The sequence below is a fragment of the Lytechinus pictus genome, chromosome 7 (assembly GCF_037042905.1).
Source record: "Lytechinus pictus isolate F3 Inbred chromosome 7, Lp3.0, whole genome shotgun sequence".
In the NCBI taxonomy this organism is placed as follows: domain Eukaryota; kingdom Metazoa; phylum Echinodermata; class Echinoidea; order Temnopleuroida; family Toxopneustidae; genus Lytechinus; species Lytechinus pictus.
In genome coordinates, this window is record NC_087251.1 from 39036332 (window position 1) to 39051561 (window position 15230).

Below are 15230 nucleotides of genomic sequence, written 5' to 3' on the forward strand. Positions count from 1 at the left end.
TATAAAAGATAAACAGTAGCAAGAGCTTAAAGTAACTGAAAAAAACGTGATGTCGAGTACATGATTTAAGTCATGATTCAATTGAAAATATATGCAGTGTGGAAAGCAGGAAACCGCCATCGCGAGTGGTAAGGGTTGAATATAGATATGTGTTGCATTGGCATTGGTATGTCCATAACTGTAATTGAATTTTTAAGAATGATTAATTTCAATGTATGAGGAATTTATGTATCATAATTATTATAACACAATTAGTACTATTATTGTCTTATATGAATGCTCGTTACGAGCAGGGCAAATGACAGCCTTGTTTAATGAAAACAGCGTCGGTGGTCATTCACTTTGCCTTTGTCTCATAATGATTGATCTAAACTTGACATAATTATGAGGCCACGCATACACGCACCACTTCCAATGATTTTTTTGGGGGTGCCTGAGGCACCCCCGCTTACCAGGGCCATGTTCTAAGCCCCGACTGTACTCCAAGCCACTCCTATAGTACCAATGAGGTCCAAACATTATATGTATGCTCCAAGCTGAGGTCTATCCGCCCTCTCACACGGTACCAAAATCGTAATTTGAATGACGATTCCAGTGAAAAATAATTCTAATGACAAATTTCCAGCAGGTGTGAAACCAAACTAGAATCCTGAACGCCAATCACGAATTCAAATTCTACTCCGGTTTCACTCAAATTACGGTACGAAATTTACGACCTGCAAAACAACTGTTGAGGGGCGGAGCTTACCTGACATTTCAAGCACTTCCGTATAGATAATACAATTGTCATGCACTCATCGTAATTTCTTTTTTTTTTTCAATGCAGTGCTTTGATTGGGTTTGATTGACAAATCACAAAGGACACAATACCGCCTTCACTCAGGAATTCGAATTCAAAAAATCAGTTTTCGAGTGAACGTGTGAATGGTACACTGATTCTAAATACAAATTTCAATCATTACAAAGATGATTCAAGATTCTCGTGTGAAAAGGCCCTAGGTTGTATTGGAATGTAGCCTTAGAACGATCAACGGAGATTTGACGCATTTACTCCGGAGAAACTCTGCAACGCATCGATTCCTTTGAAAATGCAATTAAAATCACAATTGAGAGCTGAGAGGCTTTTGTCGAAATTTGGTGGACTGGGACAGCCGATCATCCGAAGATTTGCACCAGACGAACAATTGCAAATTTTGTCGTTTTCCAGAGTCAATGGATTCCGATTTCGACAAAAGCCTCTCAGCTCTCCTTTGTGATTTAACTTCCATTTTCGAAGGAATTGGTGCGTAGTAAATAAGAAAAGTATGGATATAAATTCAATTGAATATATTTGGAGAAAGCCGAATCAAGGAAAATACACATTAAAAACAGATCGATCGAATATTTGTACTCTCTTAATACGAATGATCTAATCTGGTCCCTATAATCACACTCGTCTCGGTGTGAGATGATCTCACTCCTTATGAAGTGAGTTTTGCATCTTTTGAGACTGGAATAAAGGATGCACAAGCAATATTCACTCAAAAAGGAGTCATAATCACTAGCGTACCTACGGGGGGGGGGCAGGGGGGGCACTCTGCCCCCCTGACGAGCCACAACCCATACAAAATACATATCACTGCCCCCCTAACGAGCATGAAAGACCTTTTATGCCCCCCCTGACGAGCTTGAAGACCTTTTATGCCCCCCTGACGAGCTTGAAGACCTTTATTGCCCCCCTGATGAGCTTGAAGACCTTTTTTTTTTTTTTCTTTTTTTTTTCTTTTTTTTGCTTGTCAATTTTTTTTCTGGTACAATAACCGTTATTTTTTATTGAAGACCTTTTTTTTTTTTTTTTGCTTGTCAATTTTTTTTCTGGTACAATAACCGTTATTTTTTATTGAAGACCTTTTTTTTTTTTTTTGCTTGTCAATTTTTTTTCTGGAACAATAACCTTTATTTTTGATTGAAGACTTTTTTTTTTTTTTTTTTTTTTTTGGCTTGTCAATTTTTTTGGCGGCCGATTTTGCCCCCCCCCCCCGTGGAAAATCCTAAGTACGCCACTGGTCATAATGCACTCTAAATGATGTGTACAGTTCACTTCAAAGGGATTGGTCCCTGGTATCACTCCGAGAGGAATGTGATAAGGGACCAAACAGATCCTTTCCATTTAGAGACAACAAGGAACATGCCATTGGCGGACCAGGGGGAGGGGGCAAATCTGGCTCGTGCACCCCCCCCTCCCCCTGTGGGTCATTAAATGAAATATTTGTAGAGGAAAATGTTAGGGAAGCGCAATTGAAGACCTTTTTATTCTTTTTTTTTTTAGCTTGTCAATTTTTCTGAACAAAAATACCCCCCTTCTAAAAAATCCTGAATCCTCCCCTGATTATCGCTTATATAACCTCTCATCCATTTCCAAAGTGGCTACTGCGCTTGGACCGCCCATCATTTTTTATGAGAGCGCATGCATTATTACGTCACTCCTAAAGCGTGCATACGTCATCATCTAAGTGTAAACCGCTTGCATTGTTACGTCACTCGACTAATGCGCGCATACGTCAGTAACTTTTGTATTATATAGTCCACGTTGCTACCAACTAATCACAATTTTTTCAAGCTTTTCATCGATCGGAACAAACGTTAAGTTCAGCATGTAATTCGCAAGAAAATCAAGTGAATAAAGCTGATTTACCGAAAGATCGACTATGGAACTTGGAAAATTCTTCGTGCTGGTTTTGGCCTGCATTTTGCTCGTTTCGGGCAATGCAGATGCCAAATTCAAACGCGGAGAAATCTCTACGGAACAGGTGAGTTGTAACAGGAGTGGGGTTATTTTTAAAGAAGAGAGGGAGGGATACTGATGTAGAAACATCGGGGTGGATATGGGGCTAAACCTGTGAATGGAGTTTGGATGTAAAATGTTCATTGACATGATGGGGAGTGTGTGTACACATACCATTGTATACTTTTTTTATTCTTCTACAAACAGAATATTGAGAGGGACCGAAGCGAGTGAAGATCAATTTTAGAAAGTCATTTGAAAAATTTACAAGCAAAGTTTCATCAATTTTTAGTACAAAATGTTAGGAAATATTATAAAGAACAAAATAGAAGATGATTAAAACTATTGAATTCATATTTTTAGTGTAATCCAAAAACAAAATAGAAGGCTTAAAAAATATAAAGTGTCCGAACTGCCGACCCCCCATCCTACAACAAAATATATTTTGTGATAATTATAGAAATAATAATCAATATTAATAATAATAACACTAAGGTTAATGATAATAAGTGTAGGCCTATACGTTTATATCATATCAGTAGCGTAAGCAGTATTTTTGAAGGGGGGGGGGCTTTCAAGCTGAATGAAAAGTTTAGAAGAAAAAAAGCGCCTTTGCCCAAAATTTGAGGTCGTTTCGTACCAAACAAATTTATTACGGGGGCTGGGAACCCTTGTGACCACATCCCTGCGTACAAAATGGGTTTTAAAGAGGGTTGAACCCCTGTGCTGTAGCCCCCCCCCCCCCCACTTCCCCTGCGTACGCTACTGTATCATATTATAAAGAATATGATTAGATTTCATCAGGTCATTGATAAAAAACAGCTTTTTGCTGATCTTTTGTATCTGAATGAATATATTGTAATAAATGAATAAATAAATTTCTACACGCTTTAGCCCTGGGCAAAGATTGAACACAACATCCCCACCTGGAATTTTCTTTTGGATGCTCCCCCCGCTATTTTCGTTCTGACAAAGAATGAAGAAAAACAATGAATATGGTCTCGCCAGATATACCTGGGTTCCGTTTCATAAAGATTTTAAAACAACATTTACACAACTTCTATAACGGGTTAAATATCAGCCAATCAAATCGAATGATTTTAGTAGCTTTAAACTGATATTGCAAATGTCTTATAGTAACAAGTTTTATGAAAAAGGCACCAGGACTTTTTAGAATAAAGATTCTGTGCAATATTCAACGGTAGTTTTGTATGGTAGAGCCTCAGCAAATGAGTGTTGAAAGCATGCTAAAATTTTTCTAGAATGCGTTTAGGATTTTACATTTTCATTCATTATAAAAAAAGAGAGTAATCTTTAAGAATGAAACGGTTAAAGCGCAATGGTAAGAAAAAGGAGCCATTCACAAATGCGTTTTGAAACTGGGGATTTGATAATGATCCCCATGTAAAACACAAGATCTAAAACCATGAAAACAGTGTTTAACATTTGAAAATGGAAAAAAAAACGAAAATGAAAAATGTGAAATATTATATCTTAATGTATCAAACATTATCAAAAGTTGGCCAAAGGAAAAAAAAGGATTAAAATAAATAAAAGGAAAAGGAATGTCTTCAAAAAACCTAAATCAACGAAAAAATATCAAAACGTTGGACATAGATTTTTACTTTAAAAGGCTAAAAGTTTATTTCGCGATTGAGAGAGCGCTTGCCTCATTACCCCATGCCGAACAGGTTTGAAAAAAGCTCCGTCCTCTTTTATTAAAGACTAGACTTGTTTCAAAACTACTCATAAAGCCCGAAACAAAATTTCGTTTGCATCTTGGCATAGTAAAAGAAAATATTCCATTTAGATGCATTAATGATGTACATATCGAAAATGATCTATTTCAATAAATGTACAATTTTCTCCAAGGAAATTACTTTTGCTCAAATAACTTTATACGCTATTTAATGTCCCCTCTCTCTCTTACTTCCACCTTTCTTCCATATAGGATATGGCCTTCCTTGGGCAATTTTATTTCCAAAACAGGGAGGACAACATCCTAAACTTCACTATCACATACCCCGCTGTAAGTAATCCTCTTTTAAAAAAAATTAATGGTATACCGGAACCGGGTTTAAATTTTATCTCAAGTTTAGATTGGTCTGAATTCACATTTCTAAAGACCACCGCACACCTTACGACTGGTCAACAATCCGATTTAGGAACAAAAATATAATTTTGATCATTTTCTGAAAATGTGAATAAGATGTATCTTTATTTGAAGTACAGATTAAGTGAAAGAATATTAATATAACAATTTTGGATGACTGTAAGTCTTTATTTTGTAGGAGAGTCCAAATTAGTTTCAAATTATAGCCAATCGTACGATTGTTAAGGCGTTTTAATAGTAGATATTAAATTCGCTTTTATTTTAATAAGGATGATGATAGCATTGTCACAGATTTTAAACATAGATATTCATACGATGATTTAGAACATTACACAATGAGATAATCCATGTCCCAATATGATTATGAGCATCAAATTCTATTACGTTTTATTCCAAAATTGGGTAGCAGACCAATCGTAAGGTATATGCAGTGGCCTTTAAGCACGCACTTCATTTTATCTCCAAACGAAAAAAAGAAGAATTAACAAATTCTATTAGACAACGTAAATTTCAGTACGAACCATATATATATTTTTAAAAGAAAAAAATATATTCCGATTTTTTACATATATGGCATGAAGTTAATAATTATAACGTAAATAATCTCTTTGGGTCATACAGGTTTGTATATTATGTTTTAAATAGAGAGATCGGTAAGTCAACAACTTAAATCGAGTGATGATAGATTCCACTCTTGTATTGTACGTCTTATCATTATTTGTGTTAATTATTAATATATGTAAACAAAAACAAAATGTGTTTTGTACAGGACCAATGCTGCTATCGACTCGTCATATTTGATGAAAGCTATGGACAGTGGGGAAGTATACGACCGAACGAAGATAGACTGGTAATGAAATATCATAATCATTTTTTTGTAATAATCATATTAAGATGATTGTCGCGGATCAAGTCAGTAATGACCTGTAGTTTTCAATTGATAAAGGTTATTTAATGCCCGCCTCTTTATCCTGGTAGGAAACTCATAAGAATGTCTAGAATGTAACAAATACAATTTTTTCTGGAGAAACTGAAAATAATCACCTTTATTTACTCTTAATAACAGAATCATTCTGTAATTTTCATAAAACAGGAATTTTTCTGCAATTTAACAGAACAGGTCTGTTTAAAAAGGGAAAAGGGTGTTTTATTCAAGGAAATTTGTAAGATTCCATACACCTAATACCAATTTCCTGTAAGTTTACGCAATCTGGTAAGATTACAGGTGTTCTCGAGACTCTGCTGCAGGAACTTCTTTTATTTTAAGGATAAATTTTCTAACAGTGTAGGCACAGTCTTATAGTGAAAATACGTTCAAACTCCCAATAAATTTCTTTGAGCAAATAGCCAGAAATTTACCATTTTTCTTTTGACACAATCCTGGCAACTTGCTGCATTATTCTTTACCGTATCATGCTTTTGATACAATACTTTTTAAGGTTTTAATGATGTTTTCATCGTTAAGTTGAGTCTTTAATAATTTTTACGCTATTTTCAGCGTAAAATTGAGCCAGAAAATTACGGTGTCCAAGTAAAAAACAAAACGAATAATGTTTTATTATTTTCTAACAAATCGTGTTTCTCCTTTTTCACCCATTAGACCTGTCGGGGTAAAATCGATAAGGTGAAGGATCTTGAATATAAAATTAAATTGACTGGCCTTGATCCTACTTGTCAGTTGATCACTGATGACAATGGTTTCAAAGTAAGTAGTGTGTTGTAACGGCAGTACACTCTCATTATTTTGGGTAAATTTCGTTCGGCAACACATTGTTGGTTATAATTTTGCCCCAAACTGCTCAAATTATTCCCGAACATTTTGACCAAACCGTGCAAAGAAAGTGCTGCTCAACTATATACCAATCGAATTCTTACCAAAAGTTGTCACATCGATATTAAATCTACGTCTCCGCTAAATTTTGGTAAATTCTTTGAAGTATCTTAATTTTGTGTGAATGTATGTTAATTATCGGTCAAAGAGAAACAACACAATTTTCAATTACTGTTTGGTTGTTCTACTTACCAACACAGCTTTGACATCAAGTTCTTTAATGTTTGATGGACAGAATAGGCTTAAGACCCAAAGTTGGTTATGGATTGGTTAAAACATTGACCAACTATTTTAAGAGTGTACGACCTATATCCATTCCTTTGGAGAAATACTAAGTGTTACTTCTTTGCTACGTGTATAATTTGTACAGTTTAACAAAAGAATACGTTAGACCTGTTCTAGTAATTGTTATCAGCATCATCCTCGGATCATTGTTATCAACATCATCATCATCATAATCGATATTATCATTATTATTCGTGTAATAATCAGTAATAGAAGTAGTAAAAATATTTCAGTAGAAACAATAGAGGTGATATTGCTAACTTTCCTCCTTTCCAAACTATTCTACAGGTATAACAACTGATATAAACGCAGACCAGATGAAACAATAAACAAATTAAAATCAGTTTCTTTTTTCTTATTTTATTATATAATTATTTTCATTATATTTCTAGACAATACCACATTATTAATATGTTTTCATTATTTTGTTATTCAGTGGCTTGTTTGTCAAGATACCATCACCTTCGAATCCCGACAGCGACCACAGCACTACTTCGTACAGTTGGCAAATTGTAGGAGTAATAGAAAGGGATTGAGGAATGTCTCGTACACCTTACATATGACCAATGGGAAAAATGGACTCTGGACGGAATTTGCGGAGAACCAGAAGTGTAAGATTTGTCATCAGGTTTTTTAATTGATTTATGGCGTAAGGTTTGCCTCATTATAAGGTATATACAAAATAAATAACAGGATTTTTTTTTTACTGATTAAAAATATCGATGACGTACATAAACTTATTAATCACGAAGGTTGACATTAATTAGAAAAGAAGGCACGAGGTCTAATTATCAATGAAATAAAATAATTCCTATAAAAAGGAGAATATTTTATTATTATCAATATCATGTCTACCTTATCTATTTTCTGCTATCACGGGAGTCTTAACAGCATTGACGTCATACTCATTCCTTTCTCATATATATGATTTTTTTTAACAGTCATGATGGAGACTGACTTGGCCTTCTTTCTTGGATACGTGGCGATGACTATCGTGGCTACTCGATTCAGATGTACGTATATAACTATTTTATAAATTTCAGTTAATTATCATATTTCCCCCTTACAGCTGTAAGAGGAATTAGTCTATTCTCTCTCATGTCTACATTTAACTTCCAGAGGTGGTGTCTACCGTTTTATTACAAGATTTTGAGGGAATACAAAATCAGACCCTAGTGTAAATTTTCACACTTTCATTTATCTTTTTTTTTTTAATTCTTTTTCTAGACGTCTTGTCATTGAGGAAACTACTGCACCTAACCTATCGGTTATTCTACAGCAGTCTGTTCTTCAAGACAGTGTGTCTTCTACTCCTAAACATCGATTTATCGAGGTTTGCCCGGACCGGACTTGAAATGACTAAGATGCAAGACGCTGGTAATTGAAGCTTATATATCAACAATTAAAATATCGATCTCAAATTTTCAATCTCCTAAAATGATCCATTATTAATTTTTTTTTAAATATACCAAAAAAGTGATTATAAAGAATAATAAAGAAAAGTATTATTATGTATAAGTTTTTTGGCATTGAGGAGCATATCAATTGGTTTGACTTTATTCATCTGGTTTCTTTTTTCAGCTGAGGTATTCTCGTGGCTGTCTACGGTTTTCTTTGTGTGTGTTCTGCTGCTTGTGTCAAAGGGGTTCTCTGTCACCAGGTAAGTACAACCTCACACAATGTCAAGATAAATTAATACGTATAAGAGCCCACATGTTAACCCAGTGATTCAAACTTGGAAGTTTCTTTCCATCACACTATATAGGAAATGAAGGATCAAGATTGCACCTTAAATGAAACACTAGTAGCACCTTTTGCGGTGTCATCTTGCACCCTAAGTGAAAAAATAACTTCTTGGGTAACATTTTGCACCCGGATATGCAAGTCTGCACCAAAAGGTGCAAAGCTGCATCCTTTACGTTAACATTGTTAATAAGGGTTTTAAATTGGTTCCTTCCTGAGATGGTTCAGCTCTGCACCATCTAAGTTGCACAGTGTAGCTAAATGCACCCATTTAAGGTGCATCATGTGTATATTATAGCACACATGAGCAACCTGTTGTGCTGCTATTTTACCAAAATATAGGGTACATTTATGGATCCCTATTAGTGTGAATGAACATTGTCATAAGCTATTTCTTCGTCTTAAAAGTAATGAATAAGCTTTGATACTTGGAATACGGTTTGTTATTACTTGTTGTCATATCTGGTAAGCCTCTGGCAAACTATCAGGTTGTAAACAACAATACTTGTTTGAAAAGTATACACACAATTTGAAATATTTGCAATCAGGTCGATCGAAGATAGGCGCTGTCGCGATGGTAGTATTGATGAAGATGGAGTTGTTGATGATGTAGATGGAGATTATTACAATGATCCAAATGATGAGGAGGAGAGGGATAATGATTATATATTTTCTTTTTACAGATCTCAGATAAGCCTACCTGGAACAGTGAAGACAATAGTGTTTGGTGCGATCTACTTGACCTTCTACACAATCATCTTATTTGACCAACGTGTGTTCCTTGACCCCCAAGACATCATTACTAGTATGACGTCACTATCAGCAAGCGGTTTGATTGGCTTAAAGTTTACAGGTAAGAGAATGTTCTTTTATATCAATAAGGTAAAAAAAAACCTGAATGATTGTTATGCTACGGTACTGATCATGAAATTTGTTAGCAAAAAGAAATTAATTTATTGGCAATCTGATTGATATTTGGCCACTACAAAAATACGCTTAAAATAAATCGGAATGTCTCTAAGTATATTGTCACCCACTCTTTTTATAGTAAGATAATAACAAAATGTATCGTTTTATCTTACTATTTCATTCTGTTTCTCTCTCTTCAGGCGCTATCATATTCGTATACGGCTGTATGGTGACGATCAAGAACCACCCAAGAAAGGTGCCCTTCTATTTACCATTCGCTATCTTCTTTAGTGTTTGGTTTGTAGCTGAGCCTACCTATCGACTTCTATCCTTGTACGTCTACCCAGTTCTGAAAAGGTATTTAATATTTTTTGTTCCTATTCATAAAAAGGAGAAAATGTGCTTTACTTCATGATCAGAAGAAAATTAACCTGCGTGGAAAACACATTACAAGAATATTCCGTTTACAATCTTGTCGTTTTAAAACAAAAACCGAGAACATGCCTTCTCAATATCTCGATAAAGACTTTCTTTTAAATTTCGTGTACACAAATAATCAAATTAAATTTTAAAAAATCAAATTAATGGTAGAATCTTATCACGTTAATCAATACAATGGGATACACAATCCTCAATATTCATCTGTTTAAAAGAACGTTCATGTAGGTGTACATATTAATTATTGATAGTTTAGGCAAATCTCAAGGTATCCTCCATTGTGTCATGAATAGCATTTGTATATATACAAAGAGATATTCAAAATGCAATGTCTCATTAATGGGTATATTTTGTTTGCAAACTCACATACAGAAATGAAATGATGTGACTATTCAGTAAGTAAATGAACCCAAATCCAAACTAATTCACATATATTACCAGTTAATCTGCATCACACTTTTCTTTTATTTTTTTTCACAGTCCGAATATCTGGAATGGGATTGACCTGGCTTTGTCTTTTGCTGGACATGCCTATTTCCTGTATTTAACGCGACCGGGCCGTCTTAATAAACGGTTCCCTTTCCATTTGCGAGCAGGCAAGGTATACATAAAGGCTATTTTTTTATTATTAGTTTTCAATGTTATTCATTTATTTATTCACTTTTTCCCGTCAACATCATGTATCTACGATTTAAAAACAGATGAGTTCTGGTTACACTGCCTTCTCGTAAAAGACTCATATGAACTATCTTAAATAATTTACTTGAAAAGAAAAGTTCAGAAATGATTATTACATTTTTGCTGAAATAAAAGAGAAGAACGTAAAAGTGTAATGATAAAAATATACATATTGGCCTTTTGATTTTTTGTGATTTGTTATTCTTAACCTAGGTTTCTTTCCGTAATATCGATGAGAACGTAGAAGATCTCTATGCTCCTTCGAAGGACTTTTATTCAGTTTTTCAAACTGGAAAGAAATCGAATACCAGAACTGGACCGGCGTTGACTATTCCCGAAGAACACCAGCACTTCGAAACACCTGTGGTAGGCTTTTTTTTAATCTAGAATTCCATATAAATTTTTCATAATTAACAAGCTATGAAACAAGTTATGAAACATGAATGACAATTAAAATTAAATTGAATAGAATGTTATTATGTTCTTATGTACAACGTACCCCCGAAAGTAAGAAAATACTGTACATTTAACAACTAACCGGCCTGAAAAAAATCAAAGACAAACACTACATTTTCCTTTACGTGTTGTTCGGAATTCAATTTTCTTCTAAATTCAGGTGGCTTTCAACGCACCTTCTGAAGAGTGCCTGGCTGTTCTTCCTCGACCATCCTCACCTGATATACCAACCGTGTCTGCTACTGTCGACCTGTCGTACCGAACACCCTCACCGGTTATACCAACGGTATCTGGTACTGTCCAGAAACATACACCTGCAACGTCCTCGGTATTTGTTTCCATGCCGTCCGTAATGGCTAGGCAGTCATTTAAGATCACTCCTGCTGTCTCACCAACCTGTAAGATACGCATGGAACAAATTCATGAGGAAGACAGGACGGCAGTTGAGATATCCACGGTAGGTTGGAAAAGATTATTCATTTTAGATTTTTTTTTTTGATCTCTCATGGACACCGAGCTCTTTCAATCGTACAAATTGCAATTTAAGTATTTCATATGATGTTTTGTCACTTTTGCAAATTTTGTCTAGGTTAGCTAAGAGTAAATTTATCGATTCCTTGTGTGTTCAAGAGGTTGTCAATCAATATTTACATTTTTATTTACTTTTTATGATATGATGACATGAAAAAAAAAAAATTGTTATTTAACAACCGAATACATTAACAATCAACGCTTTTAAACTCAACTTTATCGAGATCGAGCTTTGTTTTAATCAATTGAAAAATATTAAATACACACAGTTTCATTTACTTATCTTTGATACAGGCTTCTGTTCCTAATGGAGGGTTCTCTGTATTCTGCGTCCAGAAACAACCGGTGAGTACCTTTAAGATTTAAAGTTAATAATACAATACAAATAATATAAACTTTAGGGTGTGTTCTCTTTTGTTTACTAACGATAATGTATGTTTATGTTTATTCGGTGAAGCAAATAAAAAAAAATTATAAATAATTATTTTAATGCCCAAAAGTGCACTTGTATTTCGAATTCCTTGAAATTTGAACCATTATTAAGCGAACTACAGAGCTATCTAATGAAGATGTTAACATCGTGTACTTAATACAGGACACTGGAACTTCTCCTGTATATGATTCCATCACAAAGGAACACAAGGATACATTACAATCTGACGAAAAGGTATAGTATTTTATTGATCTAAAAATTTATTTTAGCTTTAGAGCAAAGAAACGGTTCATAGTGAAGAATTCGCCATTTAATGTGGTTATGAATAGAATAATGATTTTGATGATGATGATGATAATAATAATAGTAACAACAAAAATAATGATAGTGGGTTCGTACATATATATCGCTCAGGTCTGTCAGAGTGTCAGATATAACTCTCAGGGCACTCCACGATTTTTTTTTCTTCTTTAGCCTAACTGTCTAAAGGGCGCTTTAGCATTTCAAGGAATCAATTCCTGCCGAATCTCTATTTACCTCAACTGAGTCGAAAGGGGCATAATGTAGATTGATCAACTTAAATTATTTGATATTTTAAAGATCATATTTTCTCCTTGATCCTAAAGTTAAGTGTTTGGTACATAGAAGGACAATTATACATAAAACGGACTACAACGACGTAAAGAATACATAAAGTAATACGATGTTGCATACACGATCCAAGAATTATTCCAATATAACCTTCACCGTCAAGAAAACTGTTGTCAAAGTTTACACTTCTTACATATAAATTCATATAACCTTATTTTCATATCAAATTAAGTTTGCTTTTATTTCTTTTTTCAAAGCTTGTTGCTCCAAAGGGAGGATATTCGATCTTCTCTGTGAACAAGCGACCGGTAGGTATCTCAGAATGTATGATCGTAGTTATTATAAGATGGATTTTTAAAATCTTTATAATGGAAAATATTATCATACATTAAAGGAACATGAATTATATTCTACTGAATATGATTTTTACCAAAATCTGATTGAACATGAACATGAATATACATACTTCCAATGATTCCGTTTACATTAATATGACGAGTTTACAAGTTAATGTAATTTTTGTTTTATTTTATAAGGACACACTGTCTTCTTTCAAAAACACTGGCATGGATGTAACGGATCAAACACAGAACAATTCTGTGAACAAGGTAATCACACATTGCACAAAATATACTAAATCAACTTATTTGAAGTTTCTCAGAGTTTCATTAAATTTGTTTGAGGCAATTTACCAATATATAAATATGTTTTGTTTGCACAGTTAGCAGTTTTAGTTTCAGTTTTATGAATTGGTTTTAGCAGGGTATCTCCTCCATGGCTATTAATATTACACTCGTACTTTAGGTAATGTTATATAGTTGCATTTTGTTGTAAGAAATGAAATTTCATTTTTCATTTAAAAAATGAATATGAGTAAACATAGTTTGATAGTTCTTTCTATTGATTTCATTCCTTGCAACAGGAGCAACCCAGTGGTAAGAATGCCTGCAGCTTCCTGCCAAGGATCACACCATCCATCGAATCCAGTGTTTTATCTTCTTCTTACATCATCAAAGGATCCGACTCTGATGCCAACTGTCCTCTGGAGAATCTGCCAGCGACATGCAAACCCTATCAACATCAAGAGCCTCTGAAGACCAAGGCTCCTTGGGAATCTGTATCTGATGATAAGGTGAATGAGACCAGAGTTGCTGAGAATCCTAAACAGATTGCCATCAGATCAGTGGATGACTCTGTCTTTCAATCTAAAGACACAGATGAAACCGAATCATATAGCCAGGTCAACGGCGGCACCAAAGTGAGGCTAATTCAAGTGCGAACAGCTCAACATGCCAACTCGCCGTTAATGAACACTGGAGAATCCGATTCTGATTCTGAGGTACCTGAGATCCAAAGCCAGAATAACAGCGGCACTCCAAATGTGAGGTTAATTCAAGTAAAACCGGCCAACGACCCATACGTGAAGATCGCTACTACCAGGCAATCTAGACCTGCCGATCAAGCTTTGGAGAAGAGTTCAACTAAGGAATGCAACAACACCGTCAACAGTGCACGCTTCATCACCGTAAAACCAGTGCACGAGCCTCTGCCAACCTTGGCTAATCGTGTATCTGCTGCTCTAGTCCAGAAAGCCCTTGATGCTACGAATGAGACCGTCCCAGAAATAAAATCAGTTTCTGACGATATTACAATCTCCCAGCCAGAGTCTTCTTCCTTGGCAACGAATGACGTGCTCCAGATCAAGAATCTCGGACCTGTTGTAGATTCTCAAACGTGGCAGTACCCGGTTCCTCCCCCTAAGATCCAGAACTGGACCACCGAGCCCCTGGAGCAATCAAAGAGCCAAGTCACCAACATCGGACAAGGAAAAGTTTCTGACGAAAATTTCCTCAATCTAGACAATGGTCATCCAACCTGTCCAAGTGAAACAGATATTGCTTCAACATCTGGGGATCACGCTCTTGTTCCTGTGGCAAATGGAGGGGACTTTTCGAAGGTGATTTATGATTTTTTTTTTCTTCAAATGTCAGGCTTTTATTCTTTTAACGTCACTTTACATAATATTTAACTAAAAAGTACTTCTGGGCTTTACAAGAGACGCCGTGAAATTCTCTTTTGTACTTGAAAATATTTATTTATCTAGTTTTTTTTTTCTCACATCCTCTATGTAGCCTTCTAAAAAGACCCGGAAGGAGCCTTCACAAAGACGATTCCCCAAATCAACCAACCCGGGAATGACAACGGATACCTCTTCTCATAACCAAAAAATGGTAATTACACAATCCGAGTCTATTCAGTGTATTTTCATATGAATTTGTTTCTTTACTGTTAAGTGGTGACTCTATAAAAGATATAATTATTTCAATACATGTTTAAAACAATCCAAAACATCTAAAACATTTCGATTACTAAAGATTATTGAAACCTAAACTTTGTTTAGAAAGGTTTGAAATAATCTTACAATGCTGATTAAACATTGGAAAAATTGTGTGATTTT

The 15230-nt window shown here is 34.9% G+C and overlaps 1 protein-coding gene across 2 annotated transcripts in view; it reads left to right on the forward strand.

The window, feature by feature from the left end:
• Positions 1-15230, forward strand: part of LOC129265201 (mucin-2-like) — an 18430-nt gene continuing 3200 nt past the window's right edge. Inside the window, exons 1-19 of one of the 2 annotated variants that reach the window (XM_064102650.1) lie at positions 1-128; positions 4716-4793; positions 5647-5727; positions 6478-6582; positions 7430-7604; positions 7935-8006; positions 8221-8370; positions 8575-8653; positions 9420-9589; positions 9846-10002; positions 10564-10684; positions 10975-11127; positions 11378-11674; positions 12043-12093; positions 12344-12415; positions 13030-13080; positions 13309-13380; positions 13695-14729; positions 14905-15003. In XM_064102650.1, coding sequence (XP_063958720.1) covers positions 4719-4793; positions 5647-5727; positions 6478-6582; positions 7430-7604; positions 7935-8006; positions 8221-8370; positions 8575-8653; positions 9420-9589; positions 9846-10002; positions 10564-10684; positions 10975-11127; positions 11378-11674; positions 12043-12093; positions 12344-12415; positions 13030-13080; positions 13309-13380; positions 13695-14729; positions 14905-15003 — 3015 coding nt within the window. In that variant the 5' untranslated portion in view covers positions 1-128; positions 4716-4718. Of the gene's footprint in view, positions 129-2599; positions 2790-4715; positions 4794-5646; positions 5728-6477; positions 6583-7429; positions 7605-7934; positions 8007-8220; positions 8371-8574; positions 8654-9419; positions 9590-9845; positions 10003-10563; positions 10685-10974; positions 11128-11377; positions 11675-12042; positions 12094-12343; positions 12416-13029; positions 13081-13308; positions 13381-13694; positions 14730-14904; positions 15004-15230 lie in introns of those variants that run through there. The other variant, XM_064102649.1, reaches the window with a different exon arrangement.